Source organism: Brassica napus, chromosome A2 (assembly GCF_020379485.1).
Source record: "Brassica napus cultivar Da-Ae chromosome A2, Da-Ae, whole genome shotgun sequence".
Classification (NCBI taxonomy): Eukaryota; Viridiplantae; Streptophyta; class Magnoliopsida; order Brassicales; family Brassicaceae; genus Brassica; species Brassica napus.
Genome location: NC_063435.1, coordinates 2,720,109 through 2,744,112, shown reverse-complemented (window position 1 = coordinate 2,744,112; position 24,004 = coordinate 2,720,109). Strand labels below are relative to the sequence as shown.

General features: G+C 34.2%; 5 protein-coding genes and 1 non-coding gene across 7 annotated transcripts; 3 read left to right on the top strand and 3 right to left on the bottom strand.

The window, feature by feature from the left end:
• Window positions 1-1,755: 1,755 nt before the first annotated feature.
• On the top strand, window positions 1,756-2,413 carry LOC125584061 (monothiol glutaredoxin-S2-like). The gene has a single exon (XM_048751905.1). It carries the CDS (start codon window positions 1,895-1,897, stop codon window positions 2,201-2,203), a length of 309 nt encoding a protein of 102 aa, XP_048607862.1. The 5' UTR covers window positions 1,756-1,894; the 3' UTR covers window positions 2,204-2,413.
• On the bottom strand, window positions 2,103-3,815 carry LOC125584060 (disease resistance-like protein DSC2). 2 transcript variants are annotated; one of them, XM_048751901.1, is made up of 2 exons: window positions 3,353-3,815; window positions 2,103-3,262 (listed from the first exon to the last, which is right to left on the bottom strand). In XM_048751901.1, the coding sequence occupies exons 1-2, from the start codon at window positions 3,801-3,803 to the stop codon at window positions 3,195-3,197; spliced, it is 519 nt and encodes a 172-aa protein (XP_048607858.1). In that variant the 5' UTR covers window positions 3,804-3,815; the 3' UTR covers window positions 2,103-3,194. The 2 variants fall into 2 exon arrangements, with proteins under 2 accessions (XP_048607858.1, XP_048607857.1); XM_048751900.1 differs by having other exon boundaries at window positions 3,384-3,815.
• Window positions 3,816-4,044: 229 nt separating this feature from the next.
• LOC106431461 (probable serine/threonine-protein phosphatase 2A regulatory subunit B'' subunit TON2) lies at window positions 4,045-7,197 on the bottom strand. Its single transcript, XM_048751895.1, has 12 exons — window positions 6,946-7,197; window positions 6,681-6,772; window positions 6,470-6,532; window positions 6,289-6,387; window positions 6,037-6,195; window positions 5,761-5,832; window positions 5,493-5,625; window positions 5,342-5,406; window positions 5,161-5,236; window positions 4,975-5,076; window positions 4,706-4,898; window positions 4,045-4,431 (listed from the first exon to the last, which is right to left on the bottom strand). The coding sequence occupies exons 1-12, from the start codon at window positions 7,091-7,093 to the stop codon at window positions 4,185-4,187; spliced, it is 1,449 nt and encodes a 482-aa protein (XP_048607852.1). The 5' UTR covers window positions 7,094-7,197; the 3' UTR covers window positions 4,045-4,184.
• On the bottom strand, window positions 4,511-4,628 carry LOC125589639. Its single transcript, XR_007325812.1, has one exon. It is a non-coding gene; the product is annotated as a small nucleolar RNA snoR104 (small nucleolar RNA).
• A 98-nt stretch (window positions 7,198-7,295) lies between the features above and the next one.
• Window positions 7,296-10,689, top strand: LOC106431460 (GTP-binding protein OBGC, chloroplastic). Its single transcript, XM_013872266.3, has 6 exons — window positions 7,296-8,418; window positions 9,185-9,458; window positions 9,536-9,827; window positions 9,919-10,084; window positions 10,160-10,268; window positions 10,362-10,689. Exons 1-6 carry the CDS (start codon window positions 7,325-7,327, stop codon window positions 10,458-10,460), a joined length of 2,034 nt encoding a protein of 677 aa, XP_013727720.2. The 5' UTR covers window positions 7,296-7,324; the 3' UTR covers window positions 10,461-10,689.
• Window positions 10,690-19,413: 8,724 nt separating this feature from the next.
• Window positions 19,414-23,920, top strand: LOC111204560 (ethylene-responsive transcription factor ERF086-like). Its single transcript, XM_048749425.1, has one exon. It carries the CDS (start codon window positions 21,160-21,162, stop codon window positions 22,156-22,158), a length of 999 nt encoding a protein of 332 aa, XP_048605382.1. The 5' UTR covers window positions 19,414-21,159; the 3' UTR covers window positions 22,159-23,920.
• The last annotated feature ends 84 nt before the right edge of the window (window positions 23,921-24,004 follow it).

The following is a 24,004-nucleotide window of genomic DNA, read 5'->3' as shown; positions in this document are numbered from 1 at the left end:
ATGCGATTAAACAATTCAAGAACTTGTTCTTACAGTTACACTTCGGAGAGAATATATTGTATGATATATTTTGAAAATTAATAAGGAAAAAACATAGTAGGATTTCCACCATGCATGCATCATGCATGAACCCAAATAATTTGGCCATTGGCCTTCTAGGAGGCCAAACTATGAGGTCCAAGAGTCGTACATAAAATTGTCATCGAATCTATGAATTTTCGTATTCTGACATGTACTATATATAGAAGATATACACATACAGAATCAGTATCTATATTTAAGCAAGTCTTTAAAGAGCATCTGCAGTTTCAAAAAGAGGGTTCGTATGTACTGGATAAATGTTCTTTTCACGTGTTTATGGCCATCAACACATCCCAAACAAATGATTCGATGGAATTATATATATAAGGGCAAAAGACTTTTTAACTTAAATGGAAATAAGGTTAAAGAACTTCAGGAGTTACAAGTAGGGATGAAACATATAGTTAGTTATTCCGATTAAATAGTTAACTAATACTCTTTCCGTTTCACTTTAGTTGTCGTTTTAGATTTATGCATACATATTAAAAAAAATATTTAATTTTGCATATTTCCAAAATAAGAAAATAATAAATTTTGCATTGAAAACATAAAGTGACACTTAATATGAAACAGAAAGAACATATATATCAAAGATAATGGACCTTGTATGAAGCAATCACATATACACATACATATAAGTAATTTGGTTTTACTTTCATATGTATTATTGATTCTTTGTCTTTAAAATTCGTTTGCCACCATGAAAGCAACTGAAGAATGCTTAGCTCATACATAGAATCCCTCTCTTTCTCTCTTCCTCTCTCTTATAATTGTATGTAAAATGTGGAAGTGGCGAGTCGAGAATAGAATCATTACGTAGAAGAAGGGGACGTATCCTAAAGAAAAAAAGAGACCCTATTTTGGATAACTATTTCTCCAACGCATAAGATGCCTCTTTGATAAGCTTTACATATTCCAGTTCTTGTTCGAGAGAGAAGAAATCATATATAAGAAAATGCAATGTTACATATGCAAGAAAGTAAGAAACACAACTCAACTGTGTGAACCTTGGAAATATTTAAGAAGCTTGGGTGTTTATTATGATTCATGAAAAAGATATGATGATAAATGGGGTAATTACGCTAACTTAATTCGAAAAAGTATAAAATCAAATTCCATAAAATATTTAGTAGTAATTATTAATCCACATGGTCCATTGACCTCGAAGTACCTTAATGTACGTAGGTTTCCCGAAAGGGTTCCACATGACATGATCCACTGCATGCATACACAAACAAATAACATGGTAGCAACAAAATCAGTGAGATTTAATAATAAACCTTCTTTACGTTGCTGAGATACAATGAGTTATATACCGAAAACAATTTATACCTATTACCTATACTTTCTACATAAATCAATGATTTGTGAATTGTGATTTTAATATTTAATTGAGGATGACTCTCACTTTTATGGAATCGTACGAGCTAAGGACATTCTTACCTTTTAGCCACGATCACTATGTATGCCTAAATGGACAATAAAATAAAAAGAAGAGATAAAACCTTTGAAAATCATTAGATTCTCATCTTTTACATTTTGTGATACAAAATTAAAACTGAGCATGTGTCGCATTCGGACAGGATATCGTTAGAAACAAAATCCAAACATCTTGTCCGATCTAATCCAATAATCATCGTATTCTTTGCCTCTATATAAACAAAGACTTCTTCAACCAATAATTTCATATCCACACAACATTCTCACAACCTAAAACTATCATATTGATTCAGAAACCTATTCCAAAGGTTAAATAAGAAACAAAAATTAAGAAACTGAATTTTAGTAGTGATACCTTATAATACAACTAGCAATGGAGATGATAACTAAGATGGTGTTGGAGAGACCAGTGGTCATTTACAGCAAAAGCTCATGTTGTATGTCCCACACGGTCAAGACTTTGCTCTGCGACTTCGGTGCAAATCCAGCGGTTCACGAGCTTGATGAGGTACCTAGAGGCAGGGAGATTGAGCAGGCGTTGTTGCGGCTTGGATGTAGCCCGGCGGTTCCAGCAATTTTTATTGGAGGAGAGTTGGTTGGTGGAGCCAACGAGGTCATGAGTCTTCACCTAAACGGCTCATTGATCCCTATGCTTAAGCATGCTGGTGCATTGTGGGTTTGACTTAATATATTTAACTAACTAGTTTACTTAACACTAAGTTAAGTACGCAGAATAATGTTTTTAAACACATCTATGGTCTTTGACATGGTGATATGTACGAGTCCATGTCAGATCAATAATCCGGGTGTTATCTTTTTACTGTTTTTGATGTTACATGATAAGAAAATAAATATAAATAATAATGAAGAAAGAAAAAGAATTACAAACTGATTTGTATTTAATCGATTATGTTCATGTCATCGCGGTATCAGTACCCGCATTGTAAAAAAAAATGCTAAACCATTCTCCAGAAAAAGAATGTGAAAGCTTCCAGTGGCCACGCGCGTGAAAATCTGGTGTGGTACAGATTCAAACTCGGGTTCCTTTAAGGATCCATGCTTTGACCATCCGACTACAGACGCGTGGTTACAAAGAATCTTTAACCAACACACCACAATAATAACTTCAGTACCCGTATTTAAGATCAAACGTTAGGTGAATGCAGGTTCAAGTGTTTCATCGGAAACAAAGATTACAGTCTCTTGAGAACATAGCTGATATACCAAGAAAGCCTTTCCATTTCTAAACGCAGACAAGTTTTAAGCATATGGAAAGTACATAATCACAATCGTCTATTAAAGGCTACATATCCTGTAATTAGTCTATTGTATCTCCTAGAATATTGTCTTACCTTTCTTGTAATCATCTCTGTACATATAAGAACAGAGCACCTCAATGCAATATACTCATTCGATTCCAATATTCAATATGGTATCAGAGCTCTATAGGTGAAAACCCTATTTCTTTCCGCCTCTCTCTTCTCTCAATTTCTTCTACTCCTTATTTGTAACTTGTTCTTCACGCATCAATGGCTGATAACACAGCTGAGCGTACGGTTGTCAATATATCGAGCGCAACGAAACTCACGACGACGAACTACCTGATGTGGAGTCGTCAGATTCGTGCCTTCATCACTTCATCGAAGATAACAACATTGCACCAGATCAGACTATTATAGCAAATGGTGAATCTCAACCAAATCCGGCCTTTGCTCCTTGGAGGCGCCAGGACCAGCTCCAGCTATTCATTAAAACATCCATCAAGAAAAGTAGCTACACAAGTGGAAGTAAAAGTGAACGAACTAGTTGCTAGAGTGGTAACCAGCTATACCCGCGACATCTTTCAAAGCTTGCATCCATACCTGCTTCACCTCTTCTGTTTTTCCCACACAGGTCTCATCAAAAGCCTTTCCGAAATCTCCGGTCTGCTTCCTTACATCAGATGGATCCACTTCGTAGAAAATGGTCATCACTGTTTGTTGATACTCTTCCCTGCACTTTATGATCTCCACCAACTCATCCAGACACCAGCTTGAAGAGGCGTAGTTACGGGAGAGCAAGACAACGGCTACCCTTGATTGCCTGATGGCTCCTACAAGCAGGGGACCGACAGGTTCGCCTCGCTTGATCTCGTTATCAATGAAAGGTATGATTCCCTTGCTTTTGAGCTCTTTCAGAACGTGACTAAGAAATCCTTTGCGCACGTCTTCTCCACAGAAGCTCAGGAAGACGTGATACAACCAACTACTGCGAGACAGCGATGAGGAAGAAGAAGAAGCCATGAATAATAATAGCACGAAGAAGAGGATCACAAAGCTCTCAGATCTGAAGAAGAGATAACATCGGAAAAGAGTAAAGACGCCTAAATTGATAAGGAAACAGCCAAGTGAAATGCAATTTTTATATAAATTATTGTATTCAGTGCGTAGAGGAAGCTAAAAGTGATTGTATAGATTTAGAAAAATAAGGATGGTGTTGACAGACAAGACAAGAGACATAAGACTTGCACTTTGTAATCCTCAATAGACAGAACCCCTCTCTATGTTTTGTGTATTAATGTAAAAACGAAATTCAGAAATTACAGTAATCAAATCAGATTCAAAGTAAGAAGAAACAAGTGACAATATAAACAGCCATTTTCTTTCATTTAATTAGAAACATTATCACTGCGACTCTTCCTCAGGAGGTTCTTCTTCTTCTTGAAGAAGGTTCTCACGGTTGTCATGAGCCCAGAAGCCACGCACATCTATCAGCATGCTCGCAACAGTTCCACCTTGTTTACATCCCAAGAGATCATCCAGAGTGATCTTTAGTGGGTCAGACGGTTTCACCATGTCCCAGATCTCGTCCCTAACGTCTTCTATGCACAGCTCATAGTTCCCACCTTCTATCCATTTCTGGTGAACATCTCTGCAAGTTCAAACAGATGGAGATTTAAGACTCTAATTTAGGAGAGGATCACACATCAAGGGTGTGTTTTATTATGCGATGGTGTCTTTGCAGATATGAGACTCGCGGAACAAAGCTCAGCTACCGCAAGCAGGAAGTGCAGAGTTTTTATTTAGGAAGATTGTATCAGATAACATCACAACTCTTTGATGCTATCCTTCTTTTACTTCCCATGTCTTTTAAAGGAAAATCTACTAAAAAGTAATTCAATCACTTGACAGAAACTCATTATTACCTGAAAAGAGAGTGAATATCAGCGGTGGTGAGAAAGCCTCTCCCTTGGAGATCAAGACAGCGGAATAAGTATGTCAACCCCTCTTGAGTGTCTTTGTTCTCCAAAGCTAGAACGAAATCTAGGAAGCTATCGAAGTCCATCTCCCTGGAATTGCCTGATCCGCTTTTGCCACGGCGTACATGCTCATCAAACACTACAAAAAGAGCAAAGGATACTATAGTTCAGCTTGTCTGAGATCACTATTGGTGACTATAGTAATTGAATTTTACCTCTTTCGATGAAAATTTCAGTTAGTGTCCCATCCGCGTATTCTTTAAGTTCTTGTTTGCTCAGCGATCCACTACAATCTTTATCAAGTGCAAGAAACATATCTACAGAAGAAAGAGAAACTCTATATCAATTTGAGTAGTTTCTAGTTTATCTACAGGTATTAAGACAAAGTATATCACACGCACCACATATACGTTGAGCTGAAGTCAAAGAGAACCAATTCTCAGCCTGTTCTGTGTCTGTGACTTCCTCCTCACTTTCCTAACGAAGAGTCCAGGGGAACAATCAGTAAAAAGTAGCTTCTAAATATGTAAAGCTATACACGATCACAGAGCTATCTTTCACTAATCCTTCATCTAAACTAACCTGATGCAATTCCATTAGTTCTTGTAGACAGTTACTGAGCAGTATCTTCTTAATACATGCTTTTCCTGTACGCAAAGATAGATCACATGTAACACATGGCGACTAGATACTAGATTAAGCAAATTTCTCGTTGTCTCTCTTTAGTACCTACCTCGCCTATGGGGATCACAAAAGAAGAAAAACTTTTGTGAAGCTATGCGGCAATACATTTGAGTAAAGGGCTCCGGCATGTCCCTTAATTGTGCCAAATTAGGGATTAGACCAAGAATATATGACTCCATTTCCTGTAAAATAACAGCAAGTAGACTATTTGTAAGGAATCTGAGATTAGAGTCAGCACCAGTTGCTGGTAGAATGACGCCTTAAAGTTTCTTGGGCCAATTCTAAACTTAAAGCTTTAGAGCCAGTTGAGTACTTACATGAGACTGAAGGAAACCATCAGAGTCTTCATCAAGCTCACTCATATCAATCCTAGCTTGTGTAAGCGACACCTGAACAGTGACGAAACAATGGTTATTAAAACAAGTATAAACTATAGTCAGTTGAAGTAAAAAACTACCGAAGCTGGTGCCATTCAAACACAGTAACCAAAGTCTCTTTATTTGGCTTATGGCGACAGGATGAGATTCAGCTATGATAAACAAAGTGTAACCCAAAGATATCAACTGATAAGAAGAAAACATGAGGATACTAACCGTGCGCATCACATAAAGATAGAATGGTAAAATAGCAATCCGTCCAGCCTCATCCTTCTCAAACTTCATAAAATTTGACGGGCTGAAAAACCGACGACATTTGGGGCCGATTTGTTCAGTACACACAGATGCAATGTGACAGAAGTCTTCATAGTTCATCTATTTGAACAAAAAATTAGCAAATCTCAGAATCATTGTAAACGTAGATAAACATAATCTCAGCTCTGGAGCAAAAACTTTATGCTTATATACCTTTTCAGCACCGGTGCCATCATCAATCACACAATTTTCTCTCAAACAATTCCACATAGCAGCCAAATCATCAGAGTTCAACAAAAGATCCGATTGTTTCTGTACAAAATAAATCAACATACTGAAGTGAGCAAAAACTTCTTCTGTTAAAGTAATAGGAGGCGATGAAGAATATATATACCTTCAAGAAGCGGTACTTTGCAAGCCTCTGGACCCTTCCACTAATAGACCCTTCTTCTGGTTTCTGAACAAAGAGTAAAAGAAACAAAATCTTACTGTATAACACTAACACCAAAGGAAACCCAACTCTTACAAAGTGTGTACTAACAATTCAAGTTTAGTGCCATGAGGCAATCATACTATAGAGTAAAGTACTCATGCAAGGGACATACCTTCTTGTAGAAACTCGGTATAGTGCCTGCTTCTTGGCTCTTCTGTTGCTTGTCTTTGAATATCTCGAGCAAGATTCTCTTCGTTTCAAGCTCTTGCAAAACCAAGACTCTCAACGTTAACATAGTGTTTGAACACACAGACAGAAGCTACATTTTCTACAGACAGCCCCAAATTCAGAAACTTTACTCATTTCGAAACTGGAGATGCGAGTAAAGGTTCAGACTTTACTACAGGGAAACGAAAGGGAGTAACTTTAAGACATACCCATTAGAGCTTCGGATCCTAATCCGGCGCCGGAGCCAATATACCGTCGTAGATTTCTAACCCAAAGCATCGAGGACGCCGGCGGGATCTTCCTCTGCGTCGGTGGTGTTGTGTCGTGGCTTTCCCCATCGCTAGATCCGCTATACATTGAATCAGAGAGAGAGAGATTAAACCCCTGAAGCCAAAGAGCTGAGAAGAACTCTCTGATCTATAAGATCCAAAAGCTTCAAAGGTAACCAAAGTTTATCACTTTTACAAATACAAGTCCTCAACTTTATAATACTTTTCACTATAACCCCATTACTTTATAAAATCAACATTTAGTACGGTATGTTGTAATCCATAAAACATTAAAATCATTTTGCTAGAGAAACGCAAAATGGCTTCCATATCCATAAGCTGTTCCTTCTTCACTCCACAAGCTCTATCTCGACCCAACAGGACGAGGAACAAGATCTCCGCTAAACCTAGCAAACTCTCAAGCCTTAGAAAAGCCAATCTCCAACGCGAACTCGAGCTTAAATCTCGAGGCGGTGATAGACCCGACGTAGGCGGTGAAGCCACTACTTACACGCGGCTTCCTCCAAGAGAAGACTTCTCCGACGTCTCTCTGCTATCTTCCTCTTACCTGAAGCTCTCAGAGGAAGTGAAGCTGTCTGAGGCAAATGTCGCTGGGGTTGAGGAAAAGGTTGAGACTTTGGAGGAGAACGATGGAGAGGAAGAAGAGAAAGAGAGAGAGGTGAAGGAGTATGATGATGAGGATATTTGGGGGAATTACAGAAGGTTAGATGTGTTTGAAGGAAGCTCTGGATTGATTGATGAAGATGATGATGAGGATGATGAAGTGTTTGAGTATGGGGATGAGGATGTGGAGAGAGCTGGATTGAAAGATGGAGAAGCGATATGTTTCTCTGGCGAAGTGGAAGAGGAGGAAGAGGAGGAGGAGGAGGATGATATTGGTGTTAAGGAGAAAGGTGTTCCTGCGGTTATGAGGTGTTTTGATAGAGCGAAGATATTTGTAAAGGCGGGAGATGGAGGGAACGGTGTTGTGGCGTTTAGGAGAGAAAAGTTTGTTCCTTTTGGGGGACCTTCTGGTGGAGACGGAGGGAGAGGAGGGAATGTGTATGTGGAAGTTGATGGGTCGATGAACTCTTTGTTGCCGTTTAGGAAGAGTGTTCATTTCAGGGCGGGGCGTGGGGAGCATGGGAGAGGGAAGATGCAGAGTGGTGCTAAGGGAGTTGATGTTGTGGTGAAAGTGGCTCCTGGGACGGTGGTGAGACAGGCTAAAGAGGTTGGGAGTGAGGGGGAAGGGGAGGAGGAGGAGGAGAAGGAGGTGCTTTTGGAGTTGTTGTATCCGGGGCAGAGGGCGTTGTTGATGCCTGGTGGGAGAGGGGGGAGAGGGAATGCTTCGTTTAAGTCGGGGATGAATAAGGTTCCTAGGATTGCTGAGAATGGTGAAGAAGGTCCTGAAATGTAAGTGTGTTCTTTCATTTTTGAGTTGCCTTTTGTTTGTATGGTGTTGATGGAACAAGTCTTGGGAACTGGTTGATTTGGTTTAGGAACAAAAGAATGTTGTTGTGATGTGTAAAGTTTGAGACTTAATCATCACTCCAATTGGTTGAGTTTCTGAAATGGATTCGTTATGTTAATTTTTGCAAGGATGAACCAATCATTGAAGCTATGTAGTTTAAGGATCCAAGAACTTCATTTTTCGTTTAGGAGGATCGCTCTGGGACACTCTTTGATATCTGTTTCTATCAATGTTCAAAAAAGCGCTAGGCGGCCCTTATAGAGGATTAATGTTTAGGCGGGCACTAGACCGATTTTTAGAACATTTTTTTCTATTATTGGGTAAAGTTTGATTCATACATGTGAGTAACTGAGTATTGCTACCTTCATATGATCTTCCGGTTAGTTTTTCTTTTTAGATTCAACTCAAATGAACTAGTCTTATTGCAGTTGCTCAGTATCCAAAGATATTGTATATAGATATGGATCACAGGATTCTTTGAGATCTTCCATTGCTGACTATACAACTAGTAATGCTCCTGTTGATATTTTTCTTATGAAGGATGTTAGTAATGCTCCTGTTGATATTCTTTTATAAAGGATGTGAAGTTCTGGCTTAGCTCTAGATCAGATTGAGTAGTTTTAGAATCCAAACACTTTCACACTGGTGGAGGGTAATGAGACTTTGTGTTTGTCTTCTAAAATTCTATAACGTTTCAAATTGCAATAGGTGGCTTGATTTGGAACTGAAGCTGGTCGCAGACGTGGGGATTGTGGGTGCTCCAAACGCAGGAAAAAGCACATTGCTGAGCGTGATAAGTGCTGCGCAGCCCACCATCGCAAACTACCCATTCACCACATTGCTTCCCAACCTCGGTGTGGTTTCATTTGATTACGACTCGACAATGGTGGTCGCAGATCTTCCCGGTTTGCTTGAAGGAGCTCACAGAGGCTTCGGTTTAGGCCACGAGTTTCTAAGGCACACTGAGAGATGTTCAGCACTGGTAAAACAAATCATCTTTTAGATTCAAACTTTATACTTCTTTGTCTAAAAAGAGCCTTTTCTTTTGTCTGTGTAAAGGTACATGTTGTGGATGGTTCAGCTCCTCAACCTGAACTTGAGTTTGAAGCTGTTCGTCTCGAACTTGAACTATTCAGTCCTGAGATCGCCGAGAAGCCTTACGTAGTGGCGTACAACAAAATGGATCTCCCGGATGCTTACGAGAAGTGGCCAATGTTTAGGGAAACTCTACGTGCCCGCGGGATTGAGCCTTTTTGTATGAGTGCAGTACAAAGAGACGGCACACATGAAGTCATCTCCAGCGTTTATGAACTGCTGAAGAAGTACAGAGAAGCCAACGCAGAACCCAAAGGTCTTGATTCTACTTTTAGTTTGGTATTATAAGATAAAACAGCGCTTGTGCAGTGTATTTGATGGCTTCCTTTGTGTCAATGTGGCTAAAGGGTTGTACGATCAAGTAAATGAGAATCTGGACCATGTAGCTAAGAAGATAGATAAGGAAAGACGAGCAGCCATTAATGAGTTTGAGATATTCCGCGATAGCGGTACAGGTGCTTGGCATGTAGTTGGAGCCGGGCTTCAACGGTTTGTCCAGATGACTAACTGGCGGTATGAGTTAAACTACAACCAAGATTAATGCACTCTAATTAAACAAGTGTCACTAACCAATGTCGTTTGGTATAGGTACATGGATTCAGACAAAAGGTTTCAGCACGTGCTTGAGGCTTGTGGTGTGAACAAAACGCTGAAGAATATGGGCGTTAAAGAAGGGGATAACGTGATCATAGGAGAGGTTTGTCTGAGTTACTCTGAATGTTTTGTATGTTATAAGTGGTTTAGATTTGCTGATTGTAAAAGTTAAACCATCTTTTGTGATTGTGGATAGATGGAGTTGGTGTGGCATGACTCAGCCAATGGCTCGAGCCGTCCTACAAATTCGAACAAGACTTCCACAGACTCAGTTAGATGGCCTCAATGGAAGTGAACCAACAGAGAAGTGAATATGATTACTTTTCCGGTTCAATGGATTAACCAACAGGTTGCAGATCATTGAATCGATATGTTTGTATGTTTAAATATAATATTTTTAACTAAAATTAGTGAGGTTATTGGTTTTCCTATTTTAATTGATTTGAAATCTAATCTAATTCAAGTGTTATTATATTTATGTTTAATTTCAAATTTTATGGTGAAATCATATGTTATTGATTCTATATTTCTATGTTAAATATTAATTCAAATCATATGTTTCACTAATGAATTTGATTACATAATAGATTTAATAAATTTTAGATGAAATTTTTATCAAAAATACAAAGACATAAATCTGCGAAAAAATCTTAAGATTTGTAAACATTAACTAAAATTCATTAAAAAGTTATTGGATTTGTAAATAAATCAATTAAAATGCATAAACAAATAACACCACCTAAATTTGATAAAGTTCTGTTTTTAATTTTCTTAATTTGAGATTTGTAATGTTGTGCAACAGATGTGAAAACCGGCACGGTTTAACGCCCGGTATATTTTAAAAAGACAGGAAGAGAAGAAACGGGGAGAGGGTCATGGTCTAAAAAGATTTGACAGAAAATCACTCTCAATTGATTTTCAACCGTCCAATCAAATATCTGACGGTCCGTACTGAGAGAGATCTTCTTTTTGACCAAACACGTCAAAACAGACAATCACTTCTCTCTCTGTTCTTCAGAAAATCGTAGCCGTACGTGTCTCCATTTCGCTCCATCCTTCAGATCACGACACGTAAGTAGAGCATTCGATAGTTAGTAGGTCCCATGCTAACACTGTTTCCTCGTTGTCGCGTGCGGCAACAGTGTCTTACGTGTCATCGACAGTGTCCCACATAGTATGCACATACTAGGTTCGGTGGGGCTTGTTTGTAGCTTACTTGTCTATTACTGATTGGTCGTTGGTTAAGTATCTAATTGTATTTGGTTTATAATGTTTTTTTTTTTAGAAATGGCTTTTGGTTTATAATGTTTTCTACCTTGTTTGGTTCTTGTGTTTAGACTTTCCGACATATTTTTGAATTTAATTTATAATGTAATATCTGTTGTTAACAATCTCCTATATATTATTTGAAAAGCATTACAACTTCTTTTTGTAGTCACGTGTCATCACTAAAATGATTCTTAGAATCATTAGAAAAATATGTTGGTTCATCTAATTATATAATAAACTTTTTATTAAATTAACCATAAATTCATTATTAATGTTCTTTATAATTTCTTTAGATAAAAATTACGGAATTGCCTAATACGGTTAAAATATATAAGGCAACTAATGATTTTGAATAATAAAGATTTGATAAAAATTAGTGTATCTTCTATCATATTTGTTTAATTTTAAAATATTAAAATAAACTAAACAACCAAAATAACCATATAATTAAAATTTAGATTTTTCTGTATATGTTATATTTTGAATTTTTTAAAATGACTATAATCTACTAAAACTGTTAAAAATCTCACATTCAAATTTGTGATCCATGGTTTAAAACTTTTGTTATGAAAAAATACAAATGATTACAAAATCATAAAAGTAAAATGTCTAATTTAAATCATTATTAAGATTAATAAATAAATATATATATATATATATATCATTTTAAATTAAATTATAAACCATATGAAATACATAATTATTTTAGTTTCAAAATTTAATCTGAACAATTTTTTTGATAAAAAATTTGAATGAACATTGACAACTTAATTTTTTCTAAAAATATAAATTACTAAACTATTAATCCCATGAAAATTTTGTTATCGGTAATTTAAAGTTTTTACTATAAAAGATATAAATAATCAAACAATCATATGAGTAGAAAGCATCATTTAATAGACATTAATATTAAAAATTCAATATGTATGTTAATATCATTTAAAATTTAAGTGCATATCCTATCAAATAGAAAAAAAATGTTTGGATTGATAAAATTGATTCAATTATATGTTCGTACCAATTTAATTATATATGTAATAGTTAATGACTTTTAATTATTCAATATATATTTATTATTTCATGTAAAAAGATATAATATATATAATTATTTATATATATAATATTGATTCTGCGCAAGGCGCGGATCTCGACCTAGTTTAATTTATAATGAATTTGCCATTTAAACCAGACTGGACCGACTACAGCAAGATTAAGAGTATACAGTACTTATAGAAAATGTAGTGATTAAATATCTTTTTCGCTGCAGTTACCAAGTCCTGGTCGTTGATATACACACACACACGCAATAAAAACCATATATTTTCATTCGTTTTCTTTTTTTTTTGATAAATAATTTTGTCACATTTATCCTTTGATATCTTTAAATCGTTCTTTTCAAGTTTAATACGACTGGAAAATATATATTTTTATATATACCATATTTTTAATTTTGCAAACGAGTAAAATATATTCAATAAAATATGATTTTGAATAGTAATAATACCTCATTCTATAATAGAATTCTTTAGAACAAATATGTAGAAATTAAGAAAGGGGCACATGGGAGCACGAACATTATTGAGTTAGGTTATTATTATGGTTTATTACGTCGCACTATGTGCCACGAGTGCGTTTGATTACCAGACTTTAATGTAAAAGTGAGTAAGAGTAAACAAATGGATCGGAGCTTATAACTTTATAGTAACCTAAATTCTTGAACTACCAAGTATAATTACTAATTTACTGTACACGAGTGTGGTAAAAGTACTACTGTCCTCTGATTTCTGAGCATGTGTTAAAAATTATTAGATAGCTAAACCCTTTTTCTGGTCGAGATTTTCAATAGTAAATATATACGTAAGAATAAATCATTAGAACGTTATATTTCCACTTTCTTGTCTGCCGGCTATAAATTACAAATTTTCCATGTTCAATCACACTATGGTTTATTTGTTAAACTAGTATTTAGCAAATAAAAAATTAACTCAAACATACAAATTTATATATAATATCTAAATGGTATATATATTCATAAACTTAAATGAATCTAGCTATATCAGTTTTGGAAACATATTTTAGTTTTTTTTCATAAGGTGGACGTGCTGCTACATCAACTTCTACTATGAATAAGCAAATTTAATAATAGTAGCGATTAATACTCATTTGTATCTTCATGACCTTATATCATCGGATTTATATTCAATGGCAAACTAATAGTGAACCCCCACTTGGCTTTTCAGTCAGAGTGTCTGGACTCTCGTCAAAGTCCAAGTTTGTTCGAAGATAACCTTTAGAGCAGGATTAACGGGGTCCCTTACGCAAGTCTCTTATGTTATTTAGCATTAAAAATAAAAGAAAAATACTGATTTATCAAAGACACGTCTCCTAATTAGGAGAAGCAAGGAACGTCTCTTGTGAGACAGGTGTCCAAGCTTGCAGCAGTTTCGTCTCTCTTCTCTCCGTGTCTCTCTTCTCTCTTTCTCTGCTTTCTCTCTTCTCTCTTTCTCTCGACGGTGAATTCTCTTCACATCAGATGGCTCTCTGATTTCTTTCTCTCTTGGTGGCTGTTGTACCTCATCTCTTCTTCCTCCGTTACGTTCCGTTCTCCACAAAAAAGGTAAAAACTAATCATTAGTCATCTTTGCTTGTAATGTTTACATTCGTTTACAATGTTTGCTCATCTTTGCTTGTAATGTTTACATTCGTTTACAATGTTATTCATTTTCTGAAAACTAGTTTCATAATGTTGGCTTTAGTTTTCTGTTGGTTTGTGATTATGAACTAATAGAAGAGATAATGCATTTTTTTTAAGAACCCTTATTAAGAGACTAGCATTGGAAGAAGAAAATGATGATGTCTCTTAATTAAATTCTTAACTTACATTTATTATTAAAAAATTCACTAAGAGACCTTAATAGGGTTGTTGGGTTAATCATGCTCTTAACCCTAAATCCCGGAGTGTCCTTTTGACACAAAAAGAAAATATAAAAGCCACAACAAAAACTATTAAATCATAAGAAAAAGTTTTGGCTTTTCATTAGATGTTCAAACATTTATGTGTGTTTTCGTTGCCTTTATTTTGAGAAATGTGAAGAAATTCTCCTTTCCTAAACCCAAGAAAGCCTCGATCACATGGAACTTGACTAAAAGGTTTCACTCAGAGTGTTCAATAGTGCAATCCCAATATCGTGCGCAATACCCTATTTCCAAAAACACACATTATTGATTTGTTTCTCCGAGTTATGATGATGCACAAGATACCCGTATGTCCACACTATTAGTTTAGAATCGTTACCAATAGTGTGCACGTGATATGGAATTCCAAAACACACATTAGCTTAGAATCGTGCGACCACTACATGAACTCAATATTAACCGTATGTCCACACTTATTAGTCACAGTTATCTTGTGCATCATCAGTATTTGTGTATATATGAAATGAGTCAAACACACTAACTAATATGATAGTTTTTTTGTAGATCGTAACGATATGACGTATGAGTCTTGACTATATACGAGTTCATTCATTCGAAGTTGATGAAATATAATACGAGGCATAGATACCGAAAAACTATATATGAATTCGTTTCCGTGGACAATAAGTTTAAGATGTACAAGACGTTCATGTATATTTTTAGTTTTTACTCGTTATATACATGTTGTTCGTTGTAATGTATAATAAAAAGGGCACAATGGGCACAATGGAAGAAATCTAGCAGGAAAATAACCTACGTCTTTACGTAAATACGTTGAATTTACTTATAATTCAAATTGTATTGTTTTCTTAAGAAAATACTTTATATACCTGACCACTAAAATTCAAAAATATAAATTATTGTTGATTTAATAGCATTCACTAGTTTTAATTTCACTGGTAATAAGATGCAAAATATGACGTATTCTAGAAGATATTCAAATGGAAGGCTAGTCCCACATGAAGTTCAAAATATGAGTGGATGAGTCAAGGGTCAGATTCTTCTATATCTTAAATTTGTCTCTAAACCAATTTCATAAAAAGGATGAACATATTAATAAATTCACCAAATTAAGTATGTTTAACTTTATTCATAATCATTGCATTTTAGAACACTATGTAATTTTCGATAAGCATTGTAGTTCTCTAATATATTCTTAGAGTTCTAATACACAACATTCCTAGATATACAGATTCTTTAGATATATGCTATTCAATAATTGGTCTCGGCCTAATATTTCTCCTATATAAATATGCATAGAGAGCGGAATGAGACACTTTTTTCTCTTTTTTTACTTCATTAGACACATCTCACTTGAGGGACACTTCTTCCTCTCCCTTCCTATGTGTTTTGACTCATATACCCTTTTGCTTTGGTTAGTGATGAGTTAGTTTTATTATATAAAATTACTGTCAGCTTTGTGGGGACCAAAAGAGGAGCAACGTGTTTCCTTAAAAGAGAGAGTGTATATACTTTGACTCTTTTTATATGTAGCAAAAGAGTATTTTATACTAAAAGTAACTTTTTAAATTTCCCAACATATTATATGTGTCATTATTTTATATCATACTGTATAAATAAATATATAAAAACATAAAATAAATTATTAAAAATTTTCTTTATATTTTGATATCCATATGTATATATATGTATTTTAATATTTATCAAAATTAAATTTAAATTACATACTGTCTATTTTGATACTTGTGGACACACTTTTGTGGATACATTGTTGATGGACACATTTAAAATAGTCATGGACATGTATTTGTGGATAGCTTTTTGGTATTTTGTAGATACATTTTTGATGGATAAATTCAAAATATCCACTGAATGACAGAGACATTTAGTGTACAAAATTTTATGGACAAGATTTTATGGACAAAAATCTCAATCTTACAAATTTTATGTATAAAATTTTGTGGACAAGATTTTTGTGGACAAAGTTTGTAGACAAATCATACAAAGTTCAAAGAACTAGTCCCTGATTCGACGCTTTTAAAAGAGACCTTAACAAATTGATAGAAGCTTGTAAGACTTAATGACTCGAGCCTGAAGATGTTCCAGCATGTAAAGTCCAAACATATTTAAAGCATATCCTAAATCCAATTAACCAAACAAAGATAGCATGTTCAATAAACAGATGAAGCCAATTTTATTAATCATGAGGAAGGGTTTATAATCAACAAGCAAGAGCTTACATCATCCGTAAAATCTCTAATAGACACATCAGAAAACATAATCACAAAACATAATAGGCACGAGAGCTTGTCATCGTCTTTTCCACAACGGAGGTGGGACCTGCTCGTCGTCGCGTCCTCTCCATACCGGATCTCGAATCTGTTGGCTGTCCTGTCGTCCTCTCCACAACGGAAGTCGGACCTGGTTGCCGTCGCGTTGTCCTGTCCATACCGGAGCTCTCGGATCTGCTCGTCAGCTCTCATGTCCACAAAATCTCAGAGATTCGATTCAATTGAAAAAGTACAACACAAACAATTAAAAAAAAAGAAAAAATATAAAAAAGGTTAGGGGTTTCAAGGAGAAAGGTATTGAAATCGGGCGACGGAGAATGAAGGAGAAAGGTGATGAGATATGAAGAGATAGATACGAGATTATACAGTCACTACCGCTGTGAGCCTTCTGGATTCATGGTGTTTTACAGAGAAATTGAAGACGAAGAAGAAAAGATTTAGCAGAATTATGGTTAGTAAACGAAGGGGCTGGGAAATTGGGAAAATTAGATCTGAATTTCAAAAAGTAAAGCCAGAGAGAGAATAAATGATGGTTTCCGAAAACTCAAAAATAAAGAAACTGATTTGTTGAACTATTTTTAAAAATATGGAAAGTGACAGCTTAGTTAGTGAGGAGAGAGTTTAGTTAGTTTGAAGGCATGTAGGACATTACACAATAAAGAAGTGTGCATCCAGCAACAAGTGTCCTTTTGTGTAAATTGAAAGACAAAAAAGTGTCTTAGAGAGTAAAAAGTTCATATGCATAAAACTACATATAGACTAAATTTATTTTTTATATAGACTAAATATCGTTGTTGTTACTTTATTCTGGCGTACAATTTTATTTTGTCGTGTTTGGTAAATTGTATCGCTAAGGCGCGGGCTGCACCAGAAGATTGTGACTGCGATTATCGTGGTCCGACCACGGTTGTACTACTTATGTATTAGGCAAAAGAAAAAAAATTCCAAGAGCCAAAATGATAGAACTACATATATAATATTAGTCCGACCCATTTCATATATAAAGTAAAGGAATATTTTTACCAAAAAAAAACTAAAAGAATACAAGTTTCATTTCCAATGCCATTTAGCAATGTGCAAAAAGCTTACCAACAATTGACATATTTCGAAGCCTTAATACACGGAATACATCACTCACTTTTGTGCACTAGCCCATTCGGTTAAAAGGCAAAATACTTCATTCAAAAATGAAAAATCAGTAGGATATTTACTTTACGTGGCTTATGTGACTCAAAAGAGATTGAGAAAAGAGAGAATTTGACTGATCTTATGGCGTACAACACCTTTTCAGTTAACAATATGATATCTAAATAGAAACCTTGGTAAAAGGTTAAATTTAGTAACACTTTACTTCCTTCTTCTGCACCTTTGTTAGTTTATAATAAGAACAATCCTGAGGTAATTACAAAACTAATAACAGATAACACTTACCATTTTATATATCGTAGAGTTTGACTTTTTTCGCAAGTTGGATAAAAAAGTTATCTGTTATCAATTTTTGGGTTAGAGCACTATCATTGCAAATCTCTCAAATAAATAAATGGAATAATAATAATACTTTTTTCGAACTGATTGATAATAATACTTTATTAAATAGATATCTCAAATAATTTAAAATAAATCTAACCTTACTATTTAATATATTTTAAATTAGTTCTCAATCACTTAAAATATATATTCAATAAATTTATTATATATTTTATCAATAAGATATTCAATTAAAATATTACCATTCGAAATGCTTTTATACTTTACTAGTGCGATAATTAACCCAAATGTTTCAAAGTGTAAATTAAATATATATATGTAACCATCTCTTATATAAAATAAAAAGTTAGATTCCCAATAACGATTCAAGTTTATCGAATTGTATCCCGTTTGATAGAACTAGAAACATAATAATTGTTAATGTAAATTTGTGTGTTTACTTAAAATGTTCTACATTGTTGATCAAAATCAAGGACGTTCAATAATTTGTTTTATAGTTTGATACATATAACTAATTTTAACCACTGTACAAGAAAATCATGCAAACAAATTTTCAGATAATATGTATATTAAACACTTGATTTGAAAGAAATTTAGAGTTAATTTATTAATTATAACTGAATAGTTCAAACCAAAACCTAATTTAATATATGAAACCCATAACCATTATGTGACATCAAAATAACAAAAAGAAAAATAAAACAAGTCTACTGGGAATCGACATGTGGCGTGCATAAACTCATGCAAAGATAATTACTATCAATTAGTTTTTTTTGAACTGAAAAAAACTAATTGATAGTAATTATCTTTGCATGAGTTTGTTTGATTTTTTACTAAACTCAAAGAAGTGCCCTACCATGTTGCTCTTGTTTGGGCAGTTTTTGATCAACTTTCCTTTACAATTCTTTTTGAGCTTTCCTAATTTCCCTTTTGACTGCTAATTCTTTTTTCTCCAAGCGGGTCCATTGATAATGGTGTACTTAACACGATCGTACATGTTGAAAGAAAATTAACTAGTTGATTTGATTATTTTATATCGTCAAAATATTTTTGGCTAAAATTCCTCCAAATTACTCTTTTGAATTATATATTTGATGTAACAAACATTTTATTTAGTTTGAATAAATTTTACATTCATTTTTTTAGAAAAAAAACAAGAACTCAAACGGAAATGTTCTACTCATTTGATAAGTGCAATCTAAAGTCTCTAATTATAAACCAAAGTTCAAAGTTAGAGCTCATAGTCATTTTGGATTGTGAGCTACTTTTTGAACTCTAAGTTAAAGTCGTGTTAAAGTTGACTATGCATAATTTTCTTGATTTCATCACATATATCCGTGTTGTCGGGTAAGACATAATTAATTTCTAAATACAACCACATATGACAAATAACTACTCAAGCTCAGGTGTATTTATATAATCCAAGAATATTACAAACACAAAGAGACTAAGATTGTTGTTGCCTTATGTTTGTTTGCATGTAAGGACATCAATACAAAATTGTCCACTGAGGTATTTAACATTAAAAACCAAATTTATACGTACTTTCCAAGCATTTTATTTTGGGTTTGGTTCATCGTGTCTCTCTTTAACCACTCCCATTGAAAAAATCATTACAAGATGACAAAAAAATTGTTCTCACTTCTATTTCCGCTTAAAATGCGGGTAACCATGTGATTTGACCAGGGGCTTCTGCAATTAAGTTAGATTAATACTTATATTCAAACAAACTAACCTAAACCAAATTTATATATGATTAAAAAAACTCAAATTTCTGTCGCTTGCCTATCGGTTGTTATATTTCATAGAGAAACATATTCAAACTTACTGATTTTGAAGTACAATTGTTGATAAAAACTTGTTAGAAATCAAATTCATAATCGACCTCAGAACATTCAAATTTATCAGACATCCTAACTGTAATAGCAATGCATATCACTTCAAATATATATAGTTTTTATTAATCGGGTATGAGGTTTAAATCTAAGTGAAATATCGATTTTTTATATGTAGACCCTTGACCTTTAACCTATGATATGTAGGGTTATTATGCATATTGCACGTGACCACTAAGCAAATTAATTGAGTTAAATAATTAGCATGATCCCATTGAAATAAAATATTTGAATAGCATGATGCAATATATGCATCACAATTAAAATATACTTTTACCAAATATTTTACTATCCAGTCTATAATAGAATTTGTTCTTAATTTCTAAATCAAGATTGGTCACTGTGACATTCCAGATTTTGCAGTAGATCCAATGATCAGTGGCTTCCTTCTAATTAGGCTTTTATAAATAGCCATCCATACATACAACCACATATAGAATATAATGTATACACATCGTAAAATAAAATAAAAAATCAAATGTTTGCTATTTTCCCTCTAAAATAGAAAATTAAATAATAAAATTTTATTCAAATATATTCTTCTAAAACAACATTCTTCAAATTATGGAGTAAAAATAGATATTATTATTTATTTTCCTAAATATAGAAGAAGAAAATATAAATGAGATTGAGTGACTTTAACTCTAAATATTATATTAAAACAAAAATATCAATGAGTTGAAGATGCTCTAAGACAAACCAGTGAATTGGAATGGTTATAAGCTGATTTAACAAGATAAAAAAGTAATAGCCAGAAAACAGATTAAAACACTCAATTAAGCTTTCTTAAAATCGGTTTTGATTTCTTTTAAAGCCATATACAAAAATCTTATAAAATCCAACCAATGTGCCAACCTTTAATCTATCTTTGTCACTGAAGCCTACATATAATATCTTCGGAAAAAGAAATAAAAAGCCAAATAGAAGAAATAAAAGATACACTAAAAGCAGTTGAATCAAAAGTGAAGTCTCTCTATCAGGCTCACTGTCTCTCTATTTATAACAGCACTTCACTTCCATTTCCAAACAACATCATCATCTTTAGACAGAGGCAAAAGAACCAAAAAAACCCTAAAATAAAACTTCCTTTCGAAAAACCTATACCTTCATCATCATGTCAACCTCCAAAACCCTAGATAATAACAAACACTTCGAAACATCCCAAACTCAAATGGGTTTTGCTCTAATCAACCAAAACACAACCAACGCAACCACCACTACAACCGGCGAGAGACGAGGCCGGAGATCAAAGCAAGCAGAGCCAGGGAGGTTCCTAGGAGTCAGGAGACGTCCATGGGGTCGTTACGCAGCTGAGATTAGAGATCCAACAACCAAAGAACGTCACTGGCTCGGCACTTTCGACACTGCTCATGAGGCCGCTCTTGCCTACGATAGAGCAGCTCTTTCAATGAGAGGCACTCAAGGTCGTACTAACTTCGTCTACACTCCAAATGACGTTCACACCATCCTCACAAACCCTAATCTCCACTCTCTCATAGTCTCTCCTTATAATAACCAATCTTTATTACCCAACTCTTCTCCACAGTTTGTCATTGATCACCATCCTCGTTATCAAAACTATCATCAACCTAAACTTACTCTCCCCCAAACCGTCTTACCCGCTGGTTCTTTTAAAACGCCGGTTCGTCATCAAAACGCTGATGTTCAAGCGTTTGGTACTAGTCCTCAAAACTCGTCTTCTAACGGCTCGTTATCTTCTTCACTAGACGAAGAAAACAACTTCTTCTCGTTAGAAGGAAGTAACTCCAGTAACAACTCGGGCTACTTGGACTGCATTGTCCCAAACCATTGCCTTAAACCACCTCCGGAAACCACCACCATCCAAAATCAGACCGGAGCTGGTTTCACAACTCCAGCAAGCAAGGCTTCCGAGTCATATGAAGGGTTTAGTAATAGTTACTTCCAAGATGTTGACATGATGATGGAGTTTGGTTCGTGTGATCTCTCTGCCATGATCACTAACTATGGTGTTGGTACTTCCATGTCAATGGAAGATTACGCAATAATGGAGCAACAAAACTTTTCTTCTTCTTCTATCGCTGCTTTTGGAGATGTTGTTGCAGACACTACAGGCTTCTACTCACTCTATTAGAACATTCTTTTTAATATTTCTGTTTTTATATTTATGTAATAATATAGTTAGTACTTTACGTTATTCCATGGTCGTTTGGTTGTTTAACAACATGTTTATCGACTTTATTATATATATATTCTGCTTATTGTATCATGCACCATAAGGTTCCCTTACCATGAAGTTTTAAATTTTCTTTCTTCTTTATTTTTTTTGTAATTTCTTCAGTATCATGGTTTTGAACTTTTGATTAATTAGCAAAAGGTGTTAATGCGAGTTGTATCAAAGACCACTTTTTGTCCATGCTATTTCCAACATGTACTATTTAATTATGTATATAATAAGTGTGGTGTGTATAGAAACAAATGACTTATTCATAGTAGATATTTAATTGTAAGTGAATAATATCTAAGATATATACCAGGATAATGAGATTAGTTGCATAAACTCAGTGCGTATACGCTCGGTTATTATAAACTTTTAAAACAAAAGAAGGTTTGGAATTAGACTGAAAATTATAATATAAGATATATATACGTATATATATATATGGTTTTTGAAAAAAAAAATAGTTAACTTTAAGAAAAAAAAATAGTTAATGTGATGGACTTAGTGAAGTACCATGATGGTGTTTTTGGTCTTTGGACATGTGTTTTGGTCATGACTTGTTTGGTCTTTAATTGCACAATCACTGTTTCATGTCTCCCTCCTTTTGCCTATACTTTTGTGTACAACAACTCAACATCACAACTCTTTTTCCTTTTTAAAATCTGTTTCAGGTTTTTGACTTTCTTTCATTGAACTCAGTTAATCCCCCTTTCTAAAGTTTATCAACTTCACTTTATTTTTTTAAATCATCAGACCCAAACAAAGCTGCTAGCTATACATATCAAACAAATATATAAATAGTCCATAGAGTGCAAAGAAAATAACTTACATAGAGTGCATAATATTTTAATTTGTAGTTAAGTTCTTCATACATCAATCTAAACAAAAATGGTTCATTATTCTAAATTATGGTAGATCATCTAAGTGATAACTCAGGGAAAAAGCATTTAATGATTATTATTTTTGTGGGTTGTTGAAAGCTTTTGTTGTGATGTCTCAGTGACCAAACTCATGATTATGATTGTTCTGATTGTTTGAGTAAAACTAGACGCAACGAACAAACCATACATGCACATGTTATATCACCAACACAAAGAACCAAGTACGAGAATTACTGACTTCTACTTCCACATCAACAGTAATTTTACTTATTGTGTACTCCCTTCTGTTCTTATATTCATGATCAAAATCGTACGAATCGAATGTAGAACAAATAGATCGGTTCTGTTCTACCTTTTCGTGCTCTTTCTCTTCTTGTTGCTGTTCTAAAAACATTTAGTTGGATTGTTTCAACGACTATTGCGTTTGGGTTTTACCATTTAAAAATATTTGAATATTTTGTTTACTATTAGAAAGGAAAAGGGCCTTACTAATGTATTTGTCAAATCTTTTTTACAAACTGTAAACGCAAAGTTAAAAAGAATTTCACATTCTCTTTATGTTGTCATCAGTGCCGTGCGAAGAGTTTTAGGGGTCTAAGACAAGTTCTAAAAATAAACTTATTTACAACCGTGATGAAAACAATTTTCTAATATGATATATTATTTTCACCAAATACACAAGTCTAATACTGTAAAAGAATAAGTTTATAACGTAAATATGTTATATTATGTCATATAGAAAAAAAATACATGAATTCAGAAAATGAGTTAATTAATTTTCGTAGAAATGTTTTTTTCTTAAATAAGTCTAAACCACTAGACTAAAAATTATTTTAAATTTTGGGACCCTAAAAACAGTTATATTAATCGGGGGCCTG

What these genes read in the sequence shown, in the direction of transcription:
- LOC125584061 (XM_048751905.1), top strand. Translation starts at nt 1,895, where the DNA reads ATGGAGATGATAACTAAGATGGTGTTGGAGAGACCAGTGGTCATTTAC.
- LOC125584060 (XM_048751900.1), bottom strand. Translation starts at nt 3,803, where the DNA reads ATGGCTTCTTCTTCTTCCTCATCGCTGTCTCGCAGTAGTTGGTTGTAT. An exon ending in AAACAGAAGAGGTGAAGCAG is followed by an intron (nt 3,263 to 3,383) that starts GTATGGATGCAA and finishes TTTAATGAATAG; the next exon opens with CTGGAGCTGGTCCTGGCGCC.
- LOC106431461 (XM_048751895.1), bottom strand. Translation starts at nt 7,093, where the DNA reads ATGTATAGCGGATCTAGCGATGGGGAAAGCCACGACACAACACCACCG. An exon ending in TACCGAGTTTCTACAAGAAG is followed by an intron (nt 6,533 to 6,680) that starts GTATGTCCCTTG and finishes CTCTTTGTTCAG; the next exon opens with AAACCAGAAGAAGGGTCTAT. An exon ending in CAAAGTACCGCTTCTTGAAG is followed by an intron (nt 6,388 to 6,469) that starts GTATATATATTC and finishes TATTTTGTACAG; the next exon opens with AAACAATCGGATCTTTTGTT.
- LOC106431460 (XM_013872266.3), top strand. Translation starts at nt 7,325, where the DNA reads ATGGCTTCCATATCCATAAGCTGTTCCTTCTTCACTCCACAAGCTCTA. An exon ending in GGTGAAGAAGGTCCTGAAAT is followed by an intron (nt 8,419 to 9,184) that starts GTAAGTGTGTTC and finishes AAATTGCAATAG; the next exon opens with GTGGCTTGATTTGGAACTGA. An exon ending in AGCCAACGCAGAACCCAAAG is followed by an intron (nt 9,828 to 9,918) that starts GTCTTGATTCTA and finishes ATGTGGCTAAAG; the next exon opens with GGTTGTACGATCAAGTAAAT.
- LOC111204560 (XM_048749425.1), top strand. Translation starts at nt 21,160, where the DNA reads ATGTCAACCTCCAAAACCCTAGATAATAACAAACACTTCGAAACATCC.